The following is a 27,170-nucleotide window of genomic DNA, read 5'->3' as shown; positions in this document are numbered from 1 at the left end:
CCAGGCGCGGAACGAGAGATGATGAGAAAAAGAGTGCTTGGCTCCCGCGTCTCGTCTGCTCGTTCGGTTTCTGTCTCTCCTTCCTTGTTTTCTGTCTCTGCGCATCTCCGTTGCTGAGCCTTGCGGAGAAGCTGCCGACGACCGTTCCCCGCTGCGGCTGCCTCGCCCGGCGGCGCTCAGGCCCTTTATCCTCAGCCCGCTGCTTGCGCGTTTTCACTGAACGAGGAATGTCCTCTGTGTCTCTCGGCATCAGAAGGTGTCGAACGCGGGCTGTGCGCCAAGATGGGGAGAGAAGCTGCGCGCATATCGCCTCTGGGGTGTGCGCCTAACTTCTCCTACGGGCAGCCGTTTCCCCTGTTTCCTGTCGATAACGCAGCGCGTTTAGAAGAGCGCGCCAGGGCTCGCGCGCCTGCTGCTTTTCCATCCTGGCGTTTGTTTGCTTCTCGAGGCTCTCCATTTGCGGGGTTCGAGTCATGGTTTTCCTCCGCTTCGGCGCGGAAGGGCAGCTCGCGGAGTCGCGCCGTCTGGCTTGGAGCCCTTTCTCTCCTCTCCCTCGTCAGTCACGCGTGTGCAGCGCCTGCTTCAGCGCCCTCGGTTTCCTCTGCGTTATCCGGCTACGCCTTGCCTCCGCGTGCCCTGTCGCCGCGCGACGCCCTCCGCGACCAGCATCGCCGCTTCCCCCCTGCCGGCGACCGTCTTCTGGCGCCGATGAGGCCGCCGACTGGAGGAGACGAGCGACGGAGAAAGGCGTCTGCGCCGCTTGCCTCGTGTGCGCTCACCTTCGACGGAGGCCAAACAGAGCTCTGCAACAACACGCGATCGGGCGCCACCCGCGGCTCGTTTCACGACGTCAAAACTCACGGCAGAGAGTGGGGATGCGGACAGACACTGGGAAGCGACCACCTCCCAACGTCCCCCTTCGCGAGGTCTCCGGCGGCTTTTCTGTTTCCAGGCCCTCAGACCTCTTGCCATCTTGCAGGCCGCGGCACAGGAGCCTGCGTGACTGCTCCGGATGAACTCGCCGCTTCGCTCTCCTCGAGATTCTTTTCTCTTGCTCGGCCTGCACACGACCGCCCCGCCTTCCTGTCCTTCTTCCCCCACGCCTCCGTCTCTTCGAGCTCCTGGCTTCGTGCCTCCACAGCGCCGCCCATGTCTTCTCGCTCCTCGCCGTTATCTCCGCTGTTGCCGCTGCGCGTTCGTCGCGACAGTGACCCAGGCGCCTTGCTGGCGTCGCGGGAGAGCGCTGCTGCGTCGTCAGTTTCTCCTTCGCCTCCAGCGGATTCCGCCGCGGAGCCTACGCGCGCTTCTGCGTCGCCGCAGCCGCTTGGTTCGCGGCCGGCTGCGTCGCTCTTCGGTCTCCACTGCTTCGCGACCACTGCGATAACTGGCAGCATCTGGTGGGCGGCGCTTCGTCTGCACCAAGGCGTGACGGCCCTTGCGCTCTCGGCGCCAGTCGCCGCCGTCGCCGCGCGCTTCGCGCCGTCGTCCTCGTGGCGGGAGACTGTCGCCGAGCGCGCGCGGCGGTTCGCCTGGCGCATCAACACGTTCTGGGGCCGAATGTTTTCAAACATGATCGGCTGCACGCCGGAGATTGTGGGAAGGGAGAACTTGCCGCCGAGCGACGAAAAAGTCATCTTCGTGGCTAACCACTGCTCCCTGATGGATGTCGCCTACATCGCGCTCGCAGTCCCCCGCTGTCTGCGCTTCGTGGCGAAGGTCGAACTCCTCGCCGCCCCCGTCGTCGGGCTCGCCATGCGGCTCTCCGGTTGTCCCACTGTCGACCGTGACTCGCCCGAAAGCCACCTCGCGCTGTTCCGGGAGACGCTGCGCCTCCTGAAGGGCCGCGAGAGAAAAGGTGACGGGCGACGAGCGGCTGGAACCAGTGGCGAGGCGAAGGACGCAGCAGAAGTCGCAGAAGAAGGCGCTGGCCTGGTCGCGTTTCCAGAAGGAAAACGGAGCGCGGATGGTCGACTAGATCCCTTCGATAAAGGAGGCGTTTTTCGGCTCGCCATCCAAGTAGGGGACCGTGGGCGCCCGTCCGCGGCCTATCGTTAGTGTGCCTCCTTCTGTCTCCTCGTCCATCCACCGACCCTAGCACGTTTAGCTTTTCCCGCGTTTAAACCCTAAAGCCTAAACCCCAAACCCTCCTGTGCATGTACCGTTTCGCCAGCCGGTTGGTCGTTCGCTCGTTCACTCGGAGCGGCAGGCCGTGGATTTACTGTACCTTCTCCTTTGCTCTCCTGTGCAGACGAAAACGCGCGTCGTGCCGATAAGCATCACTGGCACGCACTCGCTGCTCCCTGCAAAGTCCCTTCTGCCCCCTGCGCGGCCGCCACCTGGCAGCCTGAAGGTCGTCATTCATCCGCCGATCTCGCCAAACGGCAAAACCCACGTGAGGAAAGCGATGGCAGGGACTTAAGGGGCTCGACGGAGGTGGAGAGGGAAGCAAGCGAAAAACGAGATGGGGGGGGAGGTCGGCGGCGCGAAGCTCCAGCACTTGCGAAACTTTTCAGGCGGAGAGATAGGCGCTGCGAGCATGTGGCTGGAGACAACGCAAAATGACTGTTGCGATTGCTACATGCTGTCGCACCATGCTACCAGATTGGAGCTACCTTCCTCGTAGCCTGCCAGTGCGGGCCTGCCAGTCAGACTGCAGCTGTGACAGCGTGCGCGGAGACTCGGGGAGGGACGAGAGCCGACAGTGACGAGAAAAAGCAAACGTACAGGACTGAAGGGGGATCATGCGGATAGCGACGATAGATTTATCGAAGCAACTGCACCCTAGGCGCCCGCGTCGTCGCTCGTGTGCGTGCGCAATCGCCTGCAGGACGAGCTTCGTACTGAGGCGTGGGAAGCGGTTCGCTCCGCGCTTCCTGAGAGCCAGCAGCCGCTCTCCGCGAACGAAGAGTAGCAGCGCTACTCTCGAGAGCGCGCGAAGGGCGCGGAGCCCCGGACAAACACGTAGGCGACCGCTTCGCGAACCGAGGAGATTTTGGAGACGAAAGGGACGGCGGGTAAGGCGCGGCAGGTGAACCAAAAGACATCTGACTCAGCCGCGAGACAAGGACGCGATGCCTCAGAGAGGAGCGTGAATGCTACAGCGCGATGACTGGTAGATAAAAATGTTTGTTTCCCCAGTTCCCCCCTGCGCCCCTCTATGGAGCGTCATCCCATCTGCTTGAGCCTGCCGGGTTGGGCATCCGAGGACTTCGCGCCGCAGATGCAGATTGGCTCTTGGAACAGGCATCTCGCGTTTCCTGCGCACGCGTGCATGTGTTTCTGCATAACCTGCAGAAAGTGCTGTCTCTGTACGTATGCTAGCTCATGCAGCAGGGAAGAGACTGGAAGGTGGCCTGAGCAATTTGCGGGAAGTGGGAAATTGACGATGCGAGTGTGAACAAAGACGCAGTGCTGTCCACCTTTGTATTCTTGTTGCCACAGCGTAGGCCTGCTTGTTGCATGCGCCTACGCGTTTGAGTGATGCCTGACTGAACCGTGTCCCTGCGAGCGTCTACGCCGACGCGGGAAGTGCAGTGGGAAAAAATGTGAACTTGGCTCTGTGTATTAACGTGTGTGATTTCGCCCCTTGGCGTCGTGCAAGTCTCTCTTCACTCGCCAGGACGACTTCGTTTCTTCATGTCCCGCAACCTGTCATTCCCAGCCCGCAACCCTAACCAGCGAATATTCATTACGTGCTGTTGCGCTTAGTCCTTTGGGTACCGTCGAGTCGGCTTGTCAGCTGGCAGTGTCGTGTCAAACACCTCACATTTGAATACGCGTCTGTCGGTAAGCCCCGTGCGCGGACTGTGCGACAGACCAACCCCAAAATCGATTTTGAATACATGTTTTCCTCCAGAGAAATAATGCTAATTTGAGGATGCGTTTCGCTTCTTCGACGTGGCGGCCAAAAGCGCATACCTGCCTCAGAAGCGCAGGAAACGGTTTAGCTGCACCACGCTTTGCTCAACTTTCTGAAGGGAATCAATTAGCGTGAGTGTCGGGCGAAGCCGGGCGTGACCAGCCCGTGCGCTCACGAAGCGGCGAATCGGAGAAACTCCATCAGAAAGAGGTAGCTCAGCACCGCAGCAGTACGAGGAATGGAGGCGGAACGGAAACGAGAGGCAGAGTGAAGTGAGGAGGACCCAAAGCAGCACCTGGTGCTTTGAGAGGAAAAGTTGGAGACGAAAGAGACAAGGAAACGAGCAAGACGGTGCGTTATCACAGACCCACAGCTGGCCAAGAGGGTAATCCAGACCGCGCCCTAGGGCGCTAACGAGAGAGACAAGACAGGCACACCGGCGGCGAAATCAACAGTGAGACAAACCGTCGCGCGAGATCAACCAAACAGCTGAATGCTCTTCACAGAAGGCGCACCGCCACTGCACTGCGTTCCGCGGGCGCGGGTCTCCCACGAGCTTCAGCCTTCGCCACGGCGTCTTCCTGGCACCGACGGGATGGCGACGCGCTGGCGCTATTTGGCCTCTACAGGGCCCAAAGCAGTTTTCGGCTTCATGCCTAGGGGCTGACCGAATTCGGCGAGTTTGAGCCGAATTGTGACGTTCATCGCGGCGAGCTCGTTCGCGAGATACCTGGAGAAAAACCATGCGCCGGAAAACGCAGTTGAGAACGACGGTAATTGCAACTAAGAAACCAAAGTTGTAGATGAATTTAGATTGAGCGCACACCGACAAAAGACGAGGTGTGCCCGGAATAGACTATCTACTTCCTATAGCCACTACTTTCCCCGGTTATGTACTACCACGACGTCGACAGAGTGTCCTTGACTCCACCCCCCCCGCCAGTTCCCTTATCGCCAGCTTCGGAAGTCAGCACAGAAAAAGACTCCTCGACTTACCTTCACAGCTGCAACCCCGGGCAGATAGGACCCCCAGACCCCCAAGGCCCCCCCTCAAACGCCGAAGCGAGTCGGCGCGCACCGCGTTCTGCTTCCGCTCGCGCTCATTGAGATCTAAACCCTACCTGAACACGTAAGGAATCATGATGAGGCGGCAAGGCACGTGGCAGACCTTGCACAGAGGCACCGTCCGCTTGCCGCCGACGTTCCTTCCGCGCAGCGTCGGCGAGACCGCCGGCGTCAAAATGCTCCCGCATGCAGGGCAGCAAAAGGTTTTGTGCGCATCCGAGCACTGAAGGAGGCAGCAGCGGGAAGCACAGTGAAAAGGCAAAGTTCGTGCACACGCGCAGACAGGTGACTTGCCGGAAAACCGACGTCATGCACGTACTCAGGCACACGGCCGGTGGAACCACACGCGCCATCTGCGTGGCGTGAGACACCGACGCGAGAGTCGTAGTTATCAACTACTGCGTGGAAGTCTGCTTCAGAGGTATGTCTACTTGGATATGTTGGTGGTTCGGAAGCCGTTTTCCCTCCCCAAAAAAGTGTAATTTATACGAACCTAGGAATCCCTTTCTAGTGCACAAAAACAGATGCACATGACTCACGATATGCAGATATATATCCCTGTACATATCTATAGAGACAGATATATAGGTGCTGCGGCTCTGACGACGCCTGACGGCCTGCTGAGCGGGGTTTGTACGATTGCGCGGGGGCACTGAGACGGCACCGCAGAGGCGCGACATACGTGCAGGAGACGATCCTGCAGGAGCGCAGCGGCTCCGTGGGCGATGAGCGCGTCTCTCTCCATCTCGCCAAACCGCACGCCTCCGTGGCGCTTTCTGCCTTTGACAGGCTGATGCGTCAGCGCATCGACAGGACCTGTCGCACGAACTTGGTGCTTGTCCGTAACCTGGAAAGAAAACGTATCCAACGAAAGCGAGGAAAAAACTTGGGTTTCTAGGCAACACGCAGAGCCGGGAAGAGCCCGCGACGGACTCCAATATATATATATATATATATATATATATATATATATATATATATATATATATAGGGTTTAGGGTTTTATATATATATATATATATATATATATATATATGCGAAAACTTGCAGACTTCTGTGCATGAGTACCTACGCGTATAGGACACGGACTACACAGTGGCGCGCCTAGGTGCATTTGTAGACTACGTGCCGACGGACTCTAAATCTCTGCGCGAATCTCCAAACGCCCTCATTCCGCAGCCGCCGACCGGCAGCTCCGGAGATTCAGGCGCGTCGTCGAGTCGCCAATTGTCTTTGAATCAGCTCTCCTAACCATGGCACGCATCGAGTCCTCACGAAAAAGACCCCCCGAAACGACTCTGAACGGTGACAGACATCCATCTATATCCTCACACAATGTGGGGTCGAATACGTATGCATATACTTATATATATACATGCATGCAATAGTTACCATGTGCCTGAGCCTTTGATAGTAAATGAGGCCAGTGAAGATGTGGGCCGTCAGGGGCACTCCGTAGACGCCACTGTAGAGCTCCTCCGTGCCGTAGTACTGGTAGCCTGCAGAAAACCGGCGCGCGCAACGGGAGAAAATCCAAAATAAAATAGCACCGCCACGTGCGCGCTATCAAACAGCTGCACAGGGACGCGCGGCTACACACTGACAGCGTGAACATGAACAATTGCTAAGGAAAGACGAGGCAGAGACGCGCATGCAAACCGTGGCAGAGGAATACGTGATGCGATTGACTAGCAAAGACGAACGAGCAGGCCACGTGTGAATCTGCAAGACACCCGCACACACCTGGAGAACAGACGAACGCAAGCTACACGGCTTTCCGGATTCCAAATACACATATATATATATATATATATATATATATATATATATGCGTGCCTATACAACATGCTACTACGCATCTACGTCCACACATGCCTGTAGAAAATACGAAGAATTGGAGGCCTGCACCAAACACAGAAGAAACGTCTTTGAATGATCGATGTGCGACGCATGCACGCACCGGCTCGAAGCAGGGCTTTTCCGAAGTAGTCCACGGGCGTCTCAGGCTCCTGCTGTGCCTGACGCTCCTCCTCGGGAGTGCGATAGCGCTCGCCTCGCTTCACCCAGCCTGCAAAGAAAAAAGGAGAGAAAGTGAATCAGTCACCTCCGGGCGAACCCCCTCCCCTGGTGACTCTCCACCTCGCGGCCATACCCATGAACGTGTCGCTCCACGGCGTTGAAAAAGACGCGGACGATAGCCACCCACGCGACTTCGCAAATCCACAACGGAAACACAAATACCTTCGTCACTAAAACGCGAGACACCAAGGCGACTGCAGGGTTAGCCCGCGAGGCTTCCGAACCCCGACATGTATAGGAATGTTATATGTGTAGTTGGTACGAAAAGGAAACGACGCTGAAAAGACGTGAGGCCACGGGGGCGTGTCTGCTTCTCACCATGGTAGCCTCCTTGGTCTAGCCACTTATTCGTTCCCTGAGCAGTCTGCGGCGGGAACTCGCGGAATGGCGTCGCGTCCTGAAGGCGGAGTGGGCGACAGAAGGCGAGAGTTTGAAGGCGGAGTCAAATGTGGAAAAAACGCGACCGAAACTCTCTCTGAGCGTCTTGGGATGTCCGGGACGACGAACGCACAAGTGGTGCAACGCAACCCCGATCCACACATGTGTCTGTTTGCAGGCGATATCTAGCGTTCAAGCTCTACGGACAGGTTTTCAGTCCAGAAGAGCGATGCCGATACACACACTCTCACCGCGCCGACGGACAGCTTCAGGCCTGTCCGCCGGCCCGCGCCGCCCCCCGGCAAGCCGGCGGGTGCCCACCGACACCTCTGCCTCGCAGGGCGAGGAGGGTAGAAGAAGGTTTACCTTCTTGCACCCAAGTGCGCGTGCAGATGTATGTGTAAGTGTGTGCGAGCGCGGATCTCACCTGGTACGCGCCGTGGACTGCGGCGGCCTTGCCCGCCATGCTTTCGATGAGCATCCCGATCGTCATGCGACTCGGGAAGCCGTGCGGATTGAAAAGAATATCGGGCACCAGACCCGATTCCTGCGCAAGTCAGACGGCTCACCCAGCCGCAAAAATGGCTCGCCTAGGAGACGTCGAAAACCGAGCTCACCGCCTCCCCCTGAACCCTCCCCCCTCCCACGGCGCGCAGAAATGCACCCGAAGTTTGTAGCAGCGGTGTCTTAGGAAGCCTGGTCCTCTGGCTGTGCACTCTGCGCGTAAACTGCAAAGCTGCGCCCACCTCTACCCCCGGCCTTCTGGCCTTCTCCAGGGCTACCTCGCGCCGTCTGTGTCCGAGCGCTGATCCGCACTGCCGCCTCGCTGCGCCGCGGAGATGCGCAGCATGCGAGTGACTCCTCCCACGCAGCGCTGAGCTTGCCCAGGGGCGCGTCCCCCGTCGTGTTCTGCGGTGAATGCGGGCGCACTCACCGTGAAAGGCATGTCTTCGTGGGGCCAGAGCATCGAGAGAATCCCCTTCTGCCCATGGCGGGAGGCGAATTTGTCGCCGATCACAGGCTTTCGGACGCAGCGCAAGCGCAGCGACGCTCGGCAGCCTTTGAGGCCTGCCGCAGCCAAGCGCTCCTGCGAAGACTCGGGCGGCGAAATAAAAGTCACGCCGTCGACGTACGCAGTCTCTCCGTCCTTGTACCCGTGCTGAATCGCGCCTCCGTTATTTGAGAGAAACGACGACGACGAAGACGATGTCTGTACTCTGAGAAGATTCGAAAAAAAAGATCTCCAATCCTGCGTGCCAGTCTCGACGTGCCAAACTCCTCTGCAAAGTCAGACCATCTACGCCGTTCTACGCCTCCATGTTCCTACATAGCTAATGAACGTGCGCATATATATATATATATATGAGTATGCATACATATATATATATATATGTATGTATAAATGCGGTGGTGGTGTCGACGCGAAAGGCACGCTGCGACAGAGTTGTACAGGCCGCATCAGCAGAGACATAACGACGCGGGGAACGATGCCAAGAAGAGTCGCCGGCCGGTCGCTTCACAGCGACAAAGCAAAGGAGCAGAAGAGCGACGAAAACACGAGTCGATATGAAACGCTTCAAAAGTGGATACGCCGACGCACCTGCAGTAGGTCTCGCCCTTCTCGAGCCTGGCGGCGATCGGCGGGAAGCCATCGCCGTCAAGGCCCATCACGTGCTTCCTGCCAAAGGCGTTGACGTTGCTGAAAGTGTACTGCGCCGCTGTGCCCTGAAAACCCCAGTCGAATTCCATTCAACTGCACAGGCAACAGCTTCCTGCAAGTCGCAGTAATATTCATATATTCGAATACATATACATATACACGTATGATATATGTATACAACTTACATCAGTCAGCACATATATATCTATCTAGAAATCAATCAATCAATCAAACAATCAATCTATCTATCTATCTATCTATCTATCTATCTGTGGGCATGCATGCATGTGGGCACCTGTGTAGGGATTGTGAGTTGACCCGTGCCTCACGAGATAAAGGCGAGCACCTCTTTCCGCAGTCTGCGCGTCCGGATAGAGGTGCTGATTCGCATAACCGTGAAAACAAATATAAATATTTTCATAACTATGCATGCATTACTACGCTTCAAGAGGCGCACGACGAAACCTGCCACTATGAGGAGGGTTACCATGCGAGCTGAGGCCGGCGCTGCGTCGATGACTTTGGTCTTGTAGACGCATCCGTGGAAGGCGCCGCGCTCCATCGACGCCTTGTTCAGAATCATTGCGTCTTCCATATCAAAACTGCACAAACAGAGGAGAACGGAGAGACAGACTGAACACCCAAGGACTCCGAGAGAGAGGGAGCAAAAAATCAGCGAGCGCGGACCCAGCCCAGAGAACAGGAACAGAACAACAGACGCGGAGAGCGGCAGAGGTAACTCGCGGCGCCAGGCGTTAGGATCTCTTTGAACGAGCTATCCAGCAGATTCAAAAGCAGCTGCAGGTGCGTCACGCCCCGACTGAAGAAAGCAAGCAGAGAGACGAACGCACGAAACGCGCGCATGCCGCACAATCTGCTAGCTGTCCCTCTCTCGCGAGCGCTTGACGAGGCGTACCCCGTGTAGCACATGACAGCAACGACCGCGTTGACGCCGCTGGGATAGTCATCGAAGTCAAAACGCCGGTAGTCCTCGGTTCGCACGAGCGGGCGCTGCGGCGTGATGAGTCGGTACGCTTTGTTGTCGTGGCGATATGGCACAGAGTGGAACGGAGTCCCCATCGTCTGCTTAAGCATTTGGCACTGGTAAATGTTTCTGAGAAAAACAAACATCGCAGACACGGATGCAAAGCGTGCCCACCATGCACACAATAGACTACAGCCTCGATGACTGAAGCAAGGCCAGGCTTCATGAGACGCGAGACGCTTCCCACTGCACAAAAAGAGACGACATTTCAGGACTAACGCAAGAACAAACTGACCAACGCATGCAAATAATACACATATACACGCATATATAGAATATATATATATATATATACGTTTAGACGTGGAGGTATAGACAGGGTCCTCTGAACTGATGCCGGGGAGTTAGAAAAAACTGGAAACTCTAACTCCGTGCCACGTTTCCTCCTGCCTCACGGGGTCGCGCGATGCCTACCTCGGACTTTGATTGTGGTGGCTGTAGGGCGTCAGACTGGCGGCGATGCTAAGGAAGGCGGAGGACTTCAGCTCGACGTATTCGTACTGCACCGGGGCGTTGAAAGCGAAGAGCGCGTCCGTTCCCGTCGCCTCGCCGGCGCCAATCAGCGGGAACGGCTTGTCATCCTCGCGCGCGGCGCCCGAGCTCGACTTCTTCGCCTTGCTCGGGGGCGTGCCTGCGAGCGCCTGGAAGCGCCAAGCCAAGGCGTCCTTCGAGCTCCCGCTAGAGGAGGAAAGAACTTCGGAAATGATCGGCTCATGCAGCTTCCGCAGACGGTCATTGCGCTTCACGTCCGACGGTCGGCACGCGATCGCCGCCCACGGCTGCATCAGAGGACCAATATACTCGATTCTGCAGAACATAAAAAAAAGACGCAAAGTGAAGCTGCAGACTGTAGCGCCTCCCCCGGACCGCGCAGGGCGCGGGAGTCAAACGCCGACAAACACACGCCTTAAGGACGGACGACTCGCCGTTTTTACGTGCAAATCTAGGGTCTATCCTCTCCAGGGGTCTTCCTATACAGATCCAAATACATACAGACATATTTGTACACATACGCAAACACTGTTTTATATACATAGGATGTATGCAGCTGCAGGGCCGAACACACCGCTGGCTCCTGCTCTCCGGCGAACACAGGCGCGGCGCGCCACGACACTAAACGTGCACACGGAAGCCACAGTCCTTGGGGAGGAGGATGGGGGCTGTGAGTTGTCGCCGGCAAGTAGAAAGGCGAAGCCTCTGCGAGTCTCCGATCCCTACCGGCCGCTCTTGATGTGCCTCACGGGACGCACGAGGCGACCTGGAAACGTGAAAATGAAAATGCTCTCCAAGTTTCCGCTGCAGGGCCACATCAACGCACATCAACAGCGACACGCCAAAACGCGTACAGAAAGAAAGTGCGCACACACGCCGACGGCACTGCAAAAGGTGGATGTACTCGTTTATAAATAGGTGCATGCAAACATACACGCCTGGGTACAGGCGGCCGGCAAGAAGGCGTCAAGCGTTTCCCAGTACGCAATACTCACAAACGCTCGAGGACGCACATATGTTCTCCTAGCCAAATGAATGCAGCCAACGGAGGTAAACACACAAAGTATAAATATATACTTATATTGTCCGCGTCGCGAGCCTACCCTTTGTGAGGAAAGCCGACGACCTCCCAGTGCTGCTTGAAGTCCTCGGCCTCCTTGCTCTTGAGGTCGCGGAAGCGCTCCACCCAGTAGAAGAAGTCTTTTCTGTCGAGGTGGCAGACAACCGCCCCGTCCACGACCAGCGGGAAGGTGGATGCGGCGCCCGCAGAGGGCGCGGAGACCGCGGGCGACGTCTCCGAAGACTCAGTCGCGTCCGCAGGCTCTGCCGACTCGGCCGAAGCTGCGGGCGGCGCCAGAGACACAGGGCGCGAGGCCAGGCGGACGGAGGCGCCCAGGTCCGCCGGCGGGAGGCCCGAGATGCCCTCGAGGTCGACGCAGATCCCCTGCTTGTGAAGGAACAACCGAATGCTCGCGATCGCCTGAAGCCGCAAAGACACCGGCGCCACACGACAATGAGACACACTCTATCGAGCGAGCCTCTCCGTAAAGCCGCCAGCATGCGTTCGAGTGCTCGCCGACGCGTCGCCTGGTGCTCCACGCGGTCGCGGGCCTTTCGGGCGACGGCAGCCACGAGGTGCGTGCCCCTGGGAGAAAACTGTGAGGCTGCCGACACCCCACCCCTTTTTCGTGAGGATGCATCAGGCACAGAAAAGGGCGTTTGAAGCACATCGCTGCGAACTCTAGTGAACCGTGTGTACCTAGGGGCTTTTTGAGACTTTCACGACGTGAATCGCGTCTCCTCCCCCTCTGGGCGCCGCGCTCACGTCGGCATGCAAAAGGTCGCCTTCAGCAAGATAAAGCCTCCCGCGTCTGAAACCAGTGCGTCGCTGCGCTCGTCGCAAGTTGTCGGACTCACTTTTCTATCGGGGGGGAGCGCGACGGGCGCTGCGGACTGCGCGAGGTGGAGCAGAAGACCGCATGGCGCACCGTCAGGCGTATGTACAGGGCAGAGGAATCCCCATGTTTCTCCGAGCAGTTTGCGAACCTGAAAACCGACACCGAGCAGAAGACAGTGGTGTCTCGAGAATACTTGACGTGCGAGCAGTAAAGACGGTAGCCGAGATGCACAGAATATAATTCTCAAGACCAGCACTGGAACCCATGAACGAGCGAGCAAGGACCAAATATGTTAGTAGAACATAACAGATTGATGAATCCGCGGACTCAAAGACTCCGTCCACGGCGGCTGCGGGGCACACGGCGAGCAAAAGGACGCCCACGGCGAGATCTAGAAAGCGCCCGATATCCCAAGAGGGCGCTGGACTACAGCGCGACGCAGTGAAAACACGAATGCACGGACACGTCGGCGAGGGAGGGGGAAGGATTATGGATCGATGCAGATGCAACGTGGAGGATGCCTACCGAAGTCGTTTTCATGGTCGTGAAGAACTGCCCACGGTGGACGGCGCGGAAGTGCGATAGGAATCGATGGATGTTTAGCCGGTCCGCTGTCACAGTCCACCCTGAGAGCTGCGGGTCAAAAACGGAAGGAGACGAACACTGCGCGGAGAATGGATACGGGGGGGACAGGCGCGCAGAAACGGCGCCCAGCCTGAGAAGCGCGCATAAGCACCACGCCGAGGCGACTGCGCCAGCGCCTCCTACCAAACAGATCCGGTTCCATGCAAAAGATTTCCGCGCATACATATATATAAATACATGTATATACATAAACACATAGAAATACGTTTATATGGATATGCGTATGACTACGCCGCTTTATAGCACCGGGCACACCTCGGGGCACTCCGAGAGTGCACCCGTCCCGAGCGATTCCGCTTGCTCAGGGCGAGCAGCGCAAAGGCGGCAGCCGCAGCGTTGTCTGTTCCCGAAGCGCCCAAAGAGGTGTGAGATCGACGCGGCAGCAGCGCGCGACAATGCGAAGTCGAACCTGCTGCAGATCGAGCTGCGTCGTGCGAATGTTGCCCGTGGCCATGAAGTAGGAAAGCTTCTGGGAGATCTCAGGAGCGCAGCTGCAGACATTCCAGCGACCGCACACGTCCCCAGAGCAGAGCACCTGACGAAGACGTGGGACGGTTTCGCTGAGCGTGGGACGAAGCGGCTGTCGCGCAGAGGACGTTTCGTTCCCGCGAGGCTTGAACGTCCGCCAGCCGCCAGCTACGCGAGCGCCGAAACGCGCCCTCAGCGACGCAGCACGAAACGCAGCGCACGCGAGACGTACCGATCTGTGACGACGTCGAAGAGCTTGTTTGAGTAGATCGCCGGCGTCGGGTTCTGGTCGGCGCCTTGCAGCATGCGAACCTCCTGAAGCACTCGCGCCACACCAAGGCAGAGAGACAGTCAGCACGCGGCGCGAAACCCGCGGGACCGTTTCGAGTCTTGTCGACGGCCCCCCAAGTGCGCTGCTAAGCAGCGGGACAGCGGTACTTCGAACAGACCGAGAACGACCACGTACACAGGACCATACACAGAAACACACATACACATACATACATACATGCATACATACATATATGGAGGTAAACCCAGAGCTCGGCGGTAGGCCGTCGCAATGCTTTTGGGAAGTCCAGGGCCGCGACGACGACCACAGCAGGCCTGCCTGCTCGGCATGTGTGCGCACGCGTGCCCACGCGTCTAGAACCGCGAGGCCGGAGGCAAGGCGCAGAGACATGAATAGTATTTCTTTTGCCGCAGCGCCTACTTGCAGGTAATGCAGCCTCATTTTGGCGAGGCAGGAGAAAAGCGCGTCCTTCAGCACCGACGCGAGGATCTGCCCGGGTAGCACAACCTCCTGGTAGGCGAAGGAATCCAAACTCTCCGCCTTAAAACCACAAAACACGCAGCAAAGCAACTTCTAAAATCTCACGTATAGATATATATACAGCTATATAGATGTAGAGATGGACAGATAGACGTCCTAGAGGGACGGCTTTCGAACGCGGGATTTCAGATCCTGGGCTCCTGACCCCAGAAGGAAACGTATCCAGAGAAAATGTATACGATGAACCCTAAACCTAAGTGGTGAGCAAAGTTGCAAGCCGGCGCTTCCACAGACGCGACCCCCCACGAGGCCTCCCCCACGATGCCTGACTGGAGACAGGGCACACAAGCGGCGAAACTGCATGCGCGTTTGTGGAGACGTCTAGATCCGCTGGGTAGGCGGCTTACGGAGATTTTTCCTTGCTTCAAGAGACGGAGTTTCTTGTACATCAGCAGCGCCATGTTGAATTTGTCTGCCCAGGAGTCCAGGTGGGGAAGCACGAAGTGGCGAATCACATATGCGCCCGCGTCCTCGTAGCTGCTACCCGGCCGCAGCAGCCACGAGACGCCCCGCCAGAAGACCAGGCCAAGCTGGTGCAGAGGCTGAACAGCGCGCGGAAAACGAGAAAAACACCGCACCACACAGATCTTTTTCGCACACAGCGGCCGTCGCCACGTGCGCCACCGCGTCACACGCCGCGAGCAGCTCCGCTAGTATTCAACTCCTGCGCGCTCACCTGTACCGCGCCTTTCTCTAAGCCTTGACTCCTCTCCAGCCACACCCTGCCGACATGCCGTCTGCCAAATACCAACACTGAAGCGGGCACCGGCGCTGCCAGCTTGTTGCACACAGGGCTGAAAACTATCAACCCGGGTTTCGAGTTGCATGCTTCAGGCGCGGAGAAGTGGCTTACTCGGTTTTCGAGGACGTCGGAGTCCGCGAAAGGCGCCTCCTGTCCCCAGATCTGTTCAAAGAGCTGACTGAGCCCGACGCAGTCCTGCTCGTCCGCCCATGCTCCCTCTAGCATCTTCGCCTTGAGCTGCGCGAGCGAGAGATTGCCCGCGAGGCAGCGCAGCAGTAGGAAAAACGAACAAAAGTGCTCCTGGCGATTCAACAGAATGCGGTACGTGCACCGCCCGTCCTCGGCGTCCAGCAAAATGTTTGACGTCGAAGTGCCGTCATACCTGAGCAAGAAAACGCACCACGCGACCCGTTCAGACCGGCGCCGCGCGGAGGCCACACTCACGCGCGCTCTCGCGCTGGCGACAGGCGAAACGCGCGTAAAAACCGTTACGAAGTGAAGCCGGTTACGCGCATGCGACGTAGGCACACACAGGACTCGGCGTGCGATCGCAGAAAAGTCCTGTGCCTTGCAATCCTGTTTTCTCTGTTTCGTACCTCTGGCTCCTGAGCAGGACGGCGTACGGAGTGCAGAAGGCGTCGCGGTTTGCAAAGGCTGCGCGCTTGAGCGCAATCGGAAAGTTCGTGCGCTGCTGAATGACGTAGCGAATCACGCGCTCGTTGCCGTTGATGATGAAGTATCCGCCGCCGTCGTCGACGTCTTCGCCGGCCTTCTGCAGCTCCTCGGGGCTCATGCCTGCACAGACACGAAAATAATCTTTTCTCCCCGAATTCTAAACCCTGTAGAGCGCTCACGCATCTCGGGATCCACCCCGATTCAGACCCCGTATTCAGCGCTTGACTCGTCGCGGTGAATGCAACCTGCGGCGTCGCCTCGCGCGAAAGCCGTTTCCGCGCGGCGTCCCTTTTCCTTTTGCGCGACGCACCTCGCGTCTCTCAAGCCCGAAGCGACGCCTCGGCGCGCTGTCGACGCGGCTCCGTGTCGCCGCAGCCGTCCCCACGGCGTCCAGAGTTAAAATGCGTCTGCGGCAGAATCGTAGCGCCTTTCGTAGCGCTCGAGGACTGAGGGGTTCAGCACCGTGCGCGTCACAGAGACGGGAGTGAGAGTTGCTTACCGCGAGTGGAGCAGAGTCTGCTTCGCACCATGAGCGGCACGACGCCGACGACGACCTCCTTACGAAGCGTCTCGCCGGTTTTGTTGTTGCTGCGGACGAAGGAGACCTTCAGCGGCGCGCCGTAAGTCGTGTGAGATTCGCGGCAGTGCCGCGGAAGCAGAAGGAGCTTCTCGACTGCGGCCGCCGCCGGCGACAGCCCAGACTTGAGCGAAGCGTCGAAGCGGACGGGCGCGCCCAGAGACACCGATGAAACCGCGAGTTTGATGTCTGTGAAACGCCGATGGACAACGGGAGACTCTCAATGGCATGACATGTGCTCTACGCGGCCGCAGGGACGCGAATCAAGCAGGCGGATGTGCGCTAGCTAGCGAGTGAAGCAAGTAGCAAGCCAGAAGGCGCGAGGTGCAGCAGCGCGCCAGACGCCCAGCAGTCGCCGAATGCGAAAATCGGAGAGAGAGAAGACACGAAAAGGCCTGCAAGTCAGCTCCCGGGAGACCACTTGATAGAAACACCGAAACGCCGAGGCGCAGAGACGCTCGTGGAAGGCCGGCGGCAGACTGAATCAGGGAGGCAGGGTGCGACAAAACGCCGCAGCGGAGCGACTTACAGTCTGAAGGCGCGTAGTAGGGGTTAGCCTCGTGTTTGTCCGCGTCGTAGCTCGGGTCGACGTAGACTACGGGGAGGTCTTTGACCATTTCTTCAACGTATACCTCGGCGAAGGTGTCGTAGGAGCGCACGTGAGAGAAGACAGCCTGCTGCAGCGCCGCGTTGAAGGCCGCGCGCGGCAGAGGCGACGCAGGCATGCTCGAAGGCCGAAACGAGGACTTCGCGGCGGCAGGAGCCGCCTCCTCACCCGCCTCGAGGTCCTCCGCCCCTGTGGGCGGCGGACGCCTCTTGCGCCCGCGGCCGTCTTCGGCGGTCATCTCCGGGGCTGAAAGGGGAACTCGAGAGGGAGAAGAGAAAAGGAAAGTAAGAGACCACGCCTCTACAGAGGAGACCGAGATCGCGAGCGCGGAGAAGTCAGATAGAGGAAGGAGAGGAAAGGAGGAGAGGAAAAGAGGAAGGATGTGGGCGAGAAAAGAGACAAAGAAGATGAGCCTAGAGAGAGAGAGAGGGAATGAAGGAAACGTAGAAGAGAGAGAAGAGAAGGTGAAAAGCTCGAAACCCCTCCAGTTTTTGAGTCTGCGAAACGAAGAACCAGAGGCAGATCTGGCAGCTAGAAGGTGGAGTCCATCTAGACCGTGTAGAAGAGTTTTTTTTCGCTTACTCTCGAGTTCGCGCGTGAGCTCGGCTTGAGTTCAGTGGGGCCGTCAAGCGGAGATGAAGAAGAAAACTTCCTGCCGTGACGAGAGAGCACGGCACGTCGAGGAGCCTCGGGCGAAAAATGAAATACTTTCTGCAGTCGAGGCAGAAAGAACGGGAAGAAAACGTGTAGACAAACGCCCGAGGTGTCTCTTCTGTGCCCACAAAGTCCGCGTGAAACACCCAGTTTCGCGCGCACATCACAATCGACTTATTTTTTTGCATGCACTCGTTTCGGCGGTCAGCCGCAGCAAAAGCGCGTCAACTCGTCTTCGTGGCGCCTGCCTAGCTCGCGGCGCCGCTGCAGGCGCCATCCTTCGGTGTCTCCGGCTCGCCTGCGCTTCGGTTCGTCGATTTCTTTGCCGCGTGTGATTACGAGATCCGCCTCGCTTTCAGAAATCAAGTCCGCGGAAGAAAGCAGCTCTCAGGCCAAAAAGAAGCGTGGAAGCCGCCGCGCGGACGGAGATGCGCGCCGGAAGAGGACTTTCGGTGGCCTGAATGCGGCACGGACGCTGCGCTGCGAAAAGACGCCCCTTTCCTTCCTTTTTCTGCTTTTCGCTTGCTCACCTCCTTTCTCGTCTCACTTTGACAGGCTCGCGTGTCTCCGGAGCCCGGTCTCGCCTTTTTCCGCCGATTCATCTCGAGTTGAATCGCCGCGGACGACGTCCGCCGTCGGCACCGTACACACTGCAACGGGGCGAGCGATGGCCTGCGGAGATAGGACTCAGCGAAACCGCAGGGAATGTCCTTCAGACGCTGCCTTGGCTCTGCCGCTGCAGACGCGCCACTTCGCTGCCGCGGGCGGAGCTGAGGCGAGAGCTTTTTGCCGATTCCCTGCCGCGCGCCTTCGCGTGTGTCTTCCGGCTTTCTCGCGTCCTGCTTATCGGCGCCGCGTGCCTCAGAGAGCCAAGAGGCCAGCAAGAATCCACACACGGGGATTCAGACGCTGCCGCTGTTTGCCCTCGCCGAGCGCTTCTCCGCCCTCTCTCCGAGCCTCCGTTTTTCTTACGGCAAGATGTCGGGCTTGCCTCATCCGCGGACCGCGTCAGCTTCTGCTCCTTCTTCGTCTCGTGTTTGCGCCTCCTCGAAGAGCGCGTCGCGCGCCGCCTCTTCCTGCCCAGCCTCTGGCTCGAAGGCGCCTTCGGCGCGCGTGCGGCGGCCGCCGTCGACCCCCTCTTCGCCGGAAGGCGAGCCGCGGACGCGCTCCGTCCCCACGAGGGAGGCGGCAGACGGCAGTCAGGCTCTGCTGCCTGTAGGACGGGGAGAAAACGCGGCTCCGCGCGCAGCTGCTGTAGACACGAGTGGGAAATCTGACCGACTTGGCAGCCAGCCACGCGAGGTCCCTCTCCGCCCCTCTCCAGCGCCCTCTGCTGTCCTCGCTGCTTCTCCCGCTTCTTCGGTTGCAGCCTCGCCGTTCGGGGTGCCCTCCACGCCGCCTTCGCCCTCCGCCGACCTGGCTTCTCACACCGCGCCCTCGCCTCTTCGCATCTCTCTTGGGCGTTTCCGCTCGCACAGCGAGACGCGCGACGCGACCGCCGCGACCGCCGGCGGAAGACAGCCCGCAGCCGGCGTGTTCGGCGCCTTCTCTGCTTCGCTCCGCGGCGCCTCGTCGCCGGCGCCCCGGACGTGTTTCTCCGCCCAGGCCGCTGCCGAGCCGGCGGCGTCGGCTCCTGTTTCTTTCTCGTGCCCTGCGCGCGAGCCCTCGTCTGCCCGCTCGCTGGCGGTTTCTCCGCGCCGCGCCTCGAGGGGAGGAGGACCGTCGCCTCCTCTTCCGGCGCCGGCGGGCGTCTCTGCGGGCTCTCGGCTGTTGCCGCCCAAGCAACGACCGGAGGCGGGCGCCCAGGGGAAGATGGACAAGGCGCGTGGACCGTCGCCGCCGGAGACCGGCTTCCTGAGCCCAGCATCCAGCGAGCAGCCGCAGGCGGAGGCGCCCGCGGAGAGCCGCGACGACGCCAAGACGGAGAGCAGGAGCAGGGCGATCGAGAGAATCGCTGAGGACCTGCTCGCTTGCACGTTTCGATTCGCGTCTCCCGCCTTCGAGGGGTGGCAGCCAGGAGCCAATCCGCGGCCGCCCGCAAGCCAGGAGGTCGCCTGCGAGGCGCGCCCGTCGTCCTCGTGGCTCTGCCAGCTCGCTGCTTCTTCCCGGTCGCTGTCTAGCGCGGGAGAAGGCGCTTGCTCGTTCGCGCCGCCCTCCTCGCCTGCACTCGCGGCGCGCCTGGATGCTCAGGAGCCCGCCGCCGAGCGCGGAATCTGCCCCTCTCCCTCCTCGTCCTCCTCGCCCGTTCCCGCTTCGCCGGCTGCACTCGACTCAGGCCTGCTTGCAGCTGCGCCTGCGCAGCTCGCGCAGGAGCGGCGGAGGCCCTCGCAGAGCGGCGGAGAGCGTCGCAAGGGCGGCGGGGAGTTTCCAGTCGACGCAGAAGCCGCCGAGCGCGAGGAGGCAGCGGCAGCCAGAAATCAGACACGTCGAGAGTTTGAAAGTTGCCTCAGCGCAGCCAGTGCGATGGAGCCTGTCGCAGAGACGGCGGGGGCAGGGAGACTAGGCCTGCTGGCGGAGGTCTCTGGAGATGAAAATCGCGCTGGCTTTGCCAGCGAGGCGGAATCCGCACTCCGCCCCGCACTCTGTGCCGCGGAGCCAGAAGGCCCTGTCGCTGCGAAGGTGGCGGCGCTGCAGGTGGGTAGAATCGCACATGGAAGCAGCGTTGCCCGAAATGCATGGAGTCAAGATTTAAACACGTGTCGAGACACGAGGGAGACGGATGGCGCCGCAGGCGAGCCAAGGTGCCTGGAGGCAGACGGCGAGGGTGTACCGAGGTGGCGATGTGGGGAACGGAGAGAAGGGAGGCGAAGCCGCTGAAGAGGAAGGTGCACAGAGAGTCGCAAGCGGAGAGGAGAGAACACAGCGAGCAGCGACCGTGGACCCCGAACCTGTGAGGCGGCCGCAGCTCCCGCTGAGCCTTAGACTCGTTTATGTTGCGGGGGCCTCTTTGTTTCAGGGAGCTGTCGACGCGGAGCGACTCGCGCGTGTCGTGGCAACGCAGGACTGCCAAATTCTCTCTCTGCGCGAACTTGTTATGTAAGTCGAACTGGAGCGTGCGTTCCGAAAGTCCCTGACTGCATCGCTAACAGCGTCCTCCGTCTCCTCCAGCACACAGGCCACTTCACGGATATGCTCATATCCGTGAATGTAGTGTGCATGTTTGCATGCACTTCTTTCTATGGATACGATGTGCAGTCTCTACACACATTACGGTAGCTGTGCATGCGCAGCATCGCACATTCGTGAAAAGGTGTGTCTCAGTGTGACCTGCCGCATTGTTTCAGCGAAAAGGATGGAGAAGTGGAGAGTCTGCAGGCGGCTCTGCGGTTGGCGGCCCAGGAGAACGCACAGCTGCAGGCGCAGGTCAAGGAGACGCAGGCGATCTGCTTTGACTTGAAAAGCCAGCAGGAGCAACTCACAAACAACTTTTACCTCGACGCTCGCAGGTAGCAGACGCGTAAACAGACAGTGCCCTCTACACACTATGCACGGTTCAACTCTGTGATATACACGTGCGAGTAGGCTCGTGTCCTTAGGGATTAGGGTCCTGACTCGCCGCTCTTGCTCCTCGAAGTTCCGCGGTTTTTCGGTTTTCCGCGCCTGTCAGGGGGCTGAGCAAACGACCCGAGCATTCGCGGCGTTGCTGCTGCGCGCGTCGTCAGCTTTGCTGTCTGATCTCCAGCAAGAAGAGTCGCGCGTGTGTCCCTCGGCGTTCAGACACCAGACGTCGCTGATGGAACTCGCCAACACTGAGGCAGAGAGTCGCGAACTCGCCTTCGAAAAACTGAGTGTAAGGGCCTCCGCCGGACGCGCTGCCGGCCGTGGGTATCGGGTGTCATCGAGCGCGGATGTGCCTCGCGCAGCTCACCGTCTGTGCATCCTTTTTTTAACGAAAGATCTAAAGGAGATGATTTCTGCGCGCGACGCTGTCGCCTGTCCTTGACAATTATAGCTGCAAAATGTGTCTCAGGACAGCCGCGAAGTCGACTTTTTTTTTCTGAATTCGATTGAGCTGGGGTCGGCGTGTTATGTCCCAGTTCCAGCTGGAGACGAAGGAGCGCATTATTGCGTCGCTGCACAGCCAGCTCGCTGCGAAGGAAGAAGAGATCTACGAGCTCACGTAAGTCGGCTGGGGTGGCGTGTGACCGCCCTGCAAACCAAGGCTCGCGGCTGCGCGTGTGAAGGATGCTTCTTCCGTTTTTTGCCGCAGACATGCCTCACCCGAATTCTTGCTTGGGAGTAGGCAGCAACGCTCGCGCGAAATTCTACGGATTCCGAACTGCCCTTCGCCGCTTCCTGAGCGCTGACCGCGCGGCAGAGGACGGCTCGCAGTCAGAGGAGCTCTCTCGTCTCTGTCTATCGCCGCGGCCACCTCTGCCGCATCGTCGCGAGGCCGCACCGCCTCTGTTCAGCAACTCCCGTTTGTTCCAAGCCGCCGTGCTGCCGCGGTGTCACATCGTGCCCCCTGCCCACCGGTGTCGTTCTTTGCAGGCACACTGTCGAGGATTTGCGAGACTGGCAAGCCAAGATGAAGAGCGGGCAGGTCGCCGCGGTGATTCAGCGGCAGAAGGACGCGGACGCACGCGTGGAGCTTGCGCACGCCGAGTGTCGCTCGCACCTGCAGGACAAGGAAGTTCTTCGACAGCGCCTGCGCGAGGTGCGGGCTTGATCGTCTCGTCGTTCGACGCCGCATCGCCGTTTGCGACAGGGAGATGCCTGTTCTGAGCCCCGCTGCTTGCAGCGGGGGAGGGAAGCTTGGGCGGTCCGTGGCGCAGCCGGAATGCGGAGTGGCGCGTAGCGATCCGGCGAGACGTAGACTGCGTCGCGCGGCCGCGATGGAGGGGAAAGTTGTGACTTTTCTCTCAGAGCGCTTGGTCGCCAGCACGCTTGACATGGCGCACTTAGCGGGGCGGTAGTCGTTGACAGCTCTGATGGGGCTTGAGGTCTTCTCGTTTGCTGTCACGCGCAGCTCGAGGAAGCGATGAAGCTGAAGGATGACGAAATCCGCGTCGCGCACCAGCGGCTGCAGGAGCGAGAAGGCGAGGCGCAGCGGCTCCAGAGACAGATGCAGGCCATGCAGTTCGACGTCTCCCTGATGAAAATTCACCTCGCCGACGTGGAAAAAGCTGCGAAAAACAAGTAATTGCTCCGAGTTCTGAACCCTAAGGTCTGTCCCGAATCGCGCTACCTAGTGGTTAAAGGGCTTTGCGCCTCTTTTGTACGTCATGTGGCGCGCGTCCGCTTCTAGGTCCCACTGCGGGCGAGCGTGACTGTTTTTTCTCGTGATGTGTCTTCTAGGGAGGAGGCGATGGACGTCGAGATGCAGCGCCAGAGAGAAAAAGACAGACAGGTGCTCCGAGTGGAAGTAGGTCTGCAGAGTGATTCATCCGGCTGTTTTGACCTCTTCGTTTTTCCTTTGCGATGTCTGAAATCGCGGCGGTACTATTAGCGTATGTGTTGTCGCGAACCTGAGTCTGCGAAGTGAGGGAGGCTTGTGCCTACGGGTTTGCTGTGGTTTTAGTCGCAGTATTCAGTGCGTACATGTCTGCCTGGCTGTATATTTATATATATATATATATAATATAAATCATATACATGTGTGTATATATGTATCTATGCGGGCGCAGAGTAGGCGCGAGTATTTGACTCATACTCTAACCCAGAGCCATGACTAACTGGGGCGAACACGGCACGCAGCTAATACTTTTTCATTTTTTCACCTTTATTTTTCTGTCGGTTAAGGTGGATCGACTGGCGGAGTTGGTGCGGGAGCGAGCGACTCAGGTCGAGGACCTGCAGCACACTGTGCGCGAGCTCGAGAAGGAAAACGCCCACCTGCAAGAAGGGGTGAGAAATTGGAGTACAATTAGCAGCTGTACACAATTATATAATTTCTAAGTTTTTTTAATTTCTTGAGTTTAGTCGGTGGAGAGGGCAGTCTCACGCGGAGAGAGGAGGGCGGGGACTTGGTGGCGAAGTCGCGGCTGCGAGCGCGAGGCCAGAGAGCTCAGGTTGAAGGAGGCAGCTATGTGTGTCTCGGCTAGTTTGGTTTGCGTTCTACGCGGACATGATTTGAGCGATTCGTGAGTTTGTTCTCTCCGAGCAGCTTCAGAAGGCGACGGAGATGCTGAGGTCGCGCGACGATCAGCTGATCGAGCTGCAGGAGCAGCTCGCAGAGTTCGAGATGCATGCTCACGTCAACGACAAGGTACGCTCCACAGGGAGCTTCGAAACCAATTTGAAGGGCATTTAAGCCTCGGCGTGTTTGGCTGGCCTTCTCCCCTTTACGTCCTCTCGGGGATGACGGTTGATCTCGTCGGAGCCCTCTTCGTTCGCTGTGTTTTCTGCGGATTTAGTCTGTGCAGCTGGAGCTCCTGCGTCGGGGAGAGCGCGAGCTGAAGAAACGCCTCGCTGAGCAGATGAATCAAAACGACGTCTTGCAGCAGGACGTTCACATGCTCGCTCAAGTAAGGAACAACGCCAGGCAGCGCGAAAAAGAATCGCGGACTGACCTCCATAGACATAGAGATGTAGAGTTAGATGAATAGATGGATATATATATATATAGAGAGAGAGAGAGACCACAGCTTGTATACATTCATGCGCATGGGAATACAGATGGACGTCCAGAGAGACTGATGACACGACTATGATGAATACCTTCAGTCTTACAAATATACCTGAAGTGTATATATAGAAACATTTGTGGGGGTATCCCGGAATGATATACTCGCTTACTTTCCGCTTGCCGCCCGTTGCATCGCTCCATGCGTGTTCCTCTGTGCGTTGCTGCGTGTTTAGACTCGCGCGGAGAATCTGGCGCTTCGCCTGAAGTTGGAAGAAGCGCAGATCGTCGTGCGGCGGCAAGGTGCGCAGCTGGCGATTCTGCGCGAAGTTCACACATCGAGCTGCAGACAGGCCCTGGCGGCGGGCGAGAAGGCCGCTGCGCGCGCGTCGCTGACCTCGGCTTCGCTTCTGGGTTCGTCCTTTTTTTCCGCGTCGTCGCCTCCCTCTGCGCCGCCAACCCACGGCCAGCCGCTCGCCCTCTCGGCCGCGCCGTCTCTGATGACTCGACAGTCCTCTGGATCACTGGCGCTGGCGCAGCTTCAGCCTGGCGCAGAGGTCGGCGCCGCGCGCGCGGCGTCTCCCCTGCCCGCCTCCTCCTCCGCTTCCTCTTCTGTGGCTTTCTCGTCAGTCTCCGCGGCGCGACCTGTGGGGGGTGCCACCCTGCCAGGCGCGACGACGCATCCCCACGCGGCGCGCGCGGCGTCTGCGTCGGCTGCGCCTTCGTCGGAGAACGGACTGGAGAGCCGAGCAGGTCCGCAGCAGAAGGCGGGGAGAGGACACGAGGGAGAGAGAGGCGCGAAGACGGGCGCACCGGCGCCGCAGGGGGCGGAGCAGAGACTGGAAGCCGCGAGTCATTCACGAGCCCAGGCGGCGCCGGTCAGCATGGCCTCAGCGTCTGGTGAGGCGAAGGGCAACGGGCGGGAAGGCGTCCGCGAGATCGGAGTGGAAGGAGGTCCTCGGGAGCTTGGGCGACTCGGGGCGGAGTTTGTCACGCCAGAAGCCCCGCGCGGCGCAGAGCCACACAGGCAGGAGGAACGAATCCTCCTCCCGCAGGCCGTGCTGAGTCGCAGCTCCCTCGCGGGCGTCGAGGGTATACAGAAGACGGTAGGCTCGTGGCTCCGCTTTGTCGCGATTCACTCAAACTTCAAAAGGAGGGCAGCGCCCCTGGGACATGCCATGAACATCCTCACACACAGACGCCTTGCTCTGTCGGCGAGCCTGTCGTCAGCGCGTGGAAGTCTCGTTCTCCGCTCGCTGCCTTTTCTTCATTCTGTGGGCTTCCGTTTCGCGGCGGCCTCCTCTCTCGGCCTGGCACAATCCAGCAACGCTGGAACGCGTGGCAGTTTCGTCTGCACGAGGAAGCTCAACACGCAGTCCAAGAGTTGAGACCTGAGAGCGGAACTTCTCTCTCCCTCTCTCACGTGTCTTACCAGAGTGCTTCTGCGTTTTTTTCCAGCTCGATCCGATTGAGCGCTACGTGAGGGAGCTGACGCAGCAGGCAGGCGGAGGCTCCGCGCTGCCCTTTGTGAGGATCTCCGAAGGCGTCTACCTGCATGCTGGCCGGCGCCTCAGAGTGCGCCTGACCAACGGCGCGGTGATGGGTACGACTCTCCCGGAGAGCTTCGCGGGCAGAAAGAGACAACTGGGGTCGCGCGAAGCTCTTTTCTCCGCTCCAGCCAAAATCCAGACCTACAGGACCTCCTCGGCCTGACCTGCGCGGCGCGAGCTAGCCAAGCACGGAAAAAGCGTATATCCAGGCGCATAGAGACTCCTTCGCGTATCTGGTTGCTTAAATCTGTCGAATGTACATGCATATATGTCTATATATATTGTGATGGAAAAGCGTGTCTAGGTCGGCCCCCGTGCAGTGTGTCTCTGCGCGTTTCGCGCTGCGGTGGGGGTCCGCTTCCTGTCTCTCCAAGGACGCAGAAGATCTGCTGCTTTGGTTCGCTTTTTTCTGCCTGCAGTCGATTCCAGCAGCGGACTCATTCCCCTCAAGACGTTTCTTGAGGGCGCCAACGCGCCGCAGAGACCACCTCGGGAGCGCCCAGCCCCGTCATCATGTGAGCGAGCCGCAGACCCTAAATCTCCACAATCGCTGATGCGCCTCCTGGCTTGAGTTTTCTTCTGTCTGTTGCCAGTAGATAGGTTTCTGTCTTTACTCCCAGTACAGAGAGGCAGGTCAAGGCTCGAAATCAAAGTCCCACATGCAGTGTCGAGCTCTCTCTCTGTCCGCAGATTCCTCCGGTGCTACGATGAACGGCCTCGCGCGAGCCGGCGCGCCGCCGTCCGCCGACAAACCGTCGCTTCCCTCGTTGTTTTCTCCCGCGAGTTCCGCTTTTTCGCCGGCGCTCTCCGCGGCCTCGCTGCACTCGCTTACGCGGGCGTCTGCGCTTGGCTCGCGGCCGCCCGGACTCTCTTCCGCAGGCGGTCGCGCTGAGAGAGGCGCTGGCGACGCGCCGGCGCTGCCCCCCCCCGCCGCTCGCACGGCAGTGTCTTCGCCGCTGTCTGTCGCCTCCTCTTCGCGTCGCACGCCGTCGATTCAGACGGTCTGCACGTCGTCTCGCCCGAGCGCTTCGCCAGCTTCGCGGCCTCTCCAGGGAATGGAGGGCGCGCCTCTCGACGCCACGCATGCGTAGAGGGCAGACGCCGCGGGAACCGAAACCGCCCCCCCCCCCCCCCCCCCCCCCCCCCCCCCCCCCCCCCCCCCCGTCGTCCGCGTGCTGCCGAGCCAGGCGATACCCAGCCTCTGCACAGGATCGTCTCCTGGACGCCGCGCCCTCGACAGATAGAGGGTTTTCTAAAACATAAATCGTCACGCGTTCATCGTGTGCAGTGTCGCCCAGAACCCGCTGATATGTATATATACATATTTATCCCCAAGCCCTATATATGTATATATACGTATGCGGCGGCAAGAGTGTGTG

At 59.2% G+C, this 27,170-nt stretch overlaps 3 protein-coding genes across 3 annotated transcripts; 2 read left to right on the top strand and 1 right to left on the bottom strand.

Moving 5' to 3' along the window:
- Positions 1 to 282: 282 nt before the first annotated feature.
- BESB_063330 (acyltransferase domain-containing protein) lies at positions 283 to 2,911 on the top strand (the record flags this gene model as incomplete). Its single annotated transcript, XM_029364747.1, has 3 exons — positions 283 to 2,016; positions 2,249 to 2,392; positions 2,828 to 2,911. The coding sequence occupies 3 exons, from the start codon at positions 283 to 285 to the stop codon at positions 2,909 to 2,911; spliced, it is 1,962 nt and encodes a 653-aa protein (XP_029219455.1).
- Positions 2,912 to 4,471: 1,560 nt separating this feature from the next.
- On the bottom strand, positions 4,472 to 17,260 carry BESB_063320 (DNA-directed RNA polymerase I RPA2; the record flags this gene model as incomplete). The annotated part of the gene is made up of 24 exons (XM_029364746.1): positions 4,472 to 4,589; positions 4,981 to 5,147; positions 5,607 to 5,771; positions 6,317 to 6,423; positions 6,885 to 6,992; positions 7,322 to 7,400; positions 7,809 to 7,928; positions 8,316 to 8,598; positions 8,982 to 9,106; positions 9,529 to 9,643; positions 9,958 to 10,155; positions 10,501 to 10,893; positions 11,305 to 11,382; positions 11,682 to 12,058; positions 12,496 to 12,624; positions 13,002 to 13,109; positions 13,531 to 13,612; positions 13,822 to 13,904; positions 14,302 to 14,421; positions 14,769 to 14,963; positions 15,275 to 15,545; positions 15,760 to 15,958; positions 16,338 to 16,604; positions 16,945 to 17,260. The coding sequence occupies 24 exons, from the start codon at positions 17,258 to 17,260 to the stop codon at positions 4,472 to 4,474; spliced, it is 4,203 nt and encodes a 1,400-aa protein (XP_029219454.1).
- Positions 17,261 to 18,654: 1,394 nt separating this feature from the next.
- BESB_063310 (proteophosphoglycan PPG1) lies at positions 18,655 to 26,882 on the top strand (the record flags this gene model as incomplete). The annotated part of the gene is made up of 15 exons (XM_029364745.1): positions 18,655 to 20,310; positions 20,633 to 20,712; positions 20,961 to 21,122; positions 21,394 to 21,466; positions 21,714 to 21,796; positions 22,168 to 22,333; positions 22,646 to 22,815; positions 22,975 to 23,041; positions 23,419 to 23,523; positions 23,783 to 23,884; positions 24,033 to 24,143; positions 24,478 to 25,347; positions 25,700 to 25,844; positions 26,211 to 26,306; positions 26,482 to 26,882. The coding sequence occupies 15 exons, from the start codon at positions 18,655 to 18,657 to the stop codon at positions 26,880 to 26,882; spliced, it is 4,287 nt and encodes a 1,428-aa protein (XP_029219453.1).
- Positions 26,883 to 27,170: the final 288 nt, after the last annotated feature.

The sequence above is a fragment of the Besnoitia besnoiti genome, chromosome V (assembly GCF_002563875.1).
Source record: "Besnoitia besnoiti strain Bb-Ger1 chromosome V, whole genome shotgun sequence".
Lineage (NCBI taxonomy): Eukaryota > Apicomplexa > Conoidasida > Eucoccidiorida > Sarcocystidae > Besnoitia > Besnoitia besnoiti.
The sequence above is the reverse complement of the archived record's forward strand: the minus strand, read 5'-3'. Positions and strand labels throughout refer to the sequence as shown.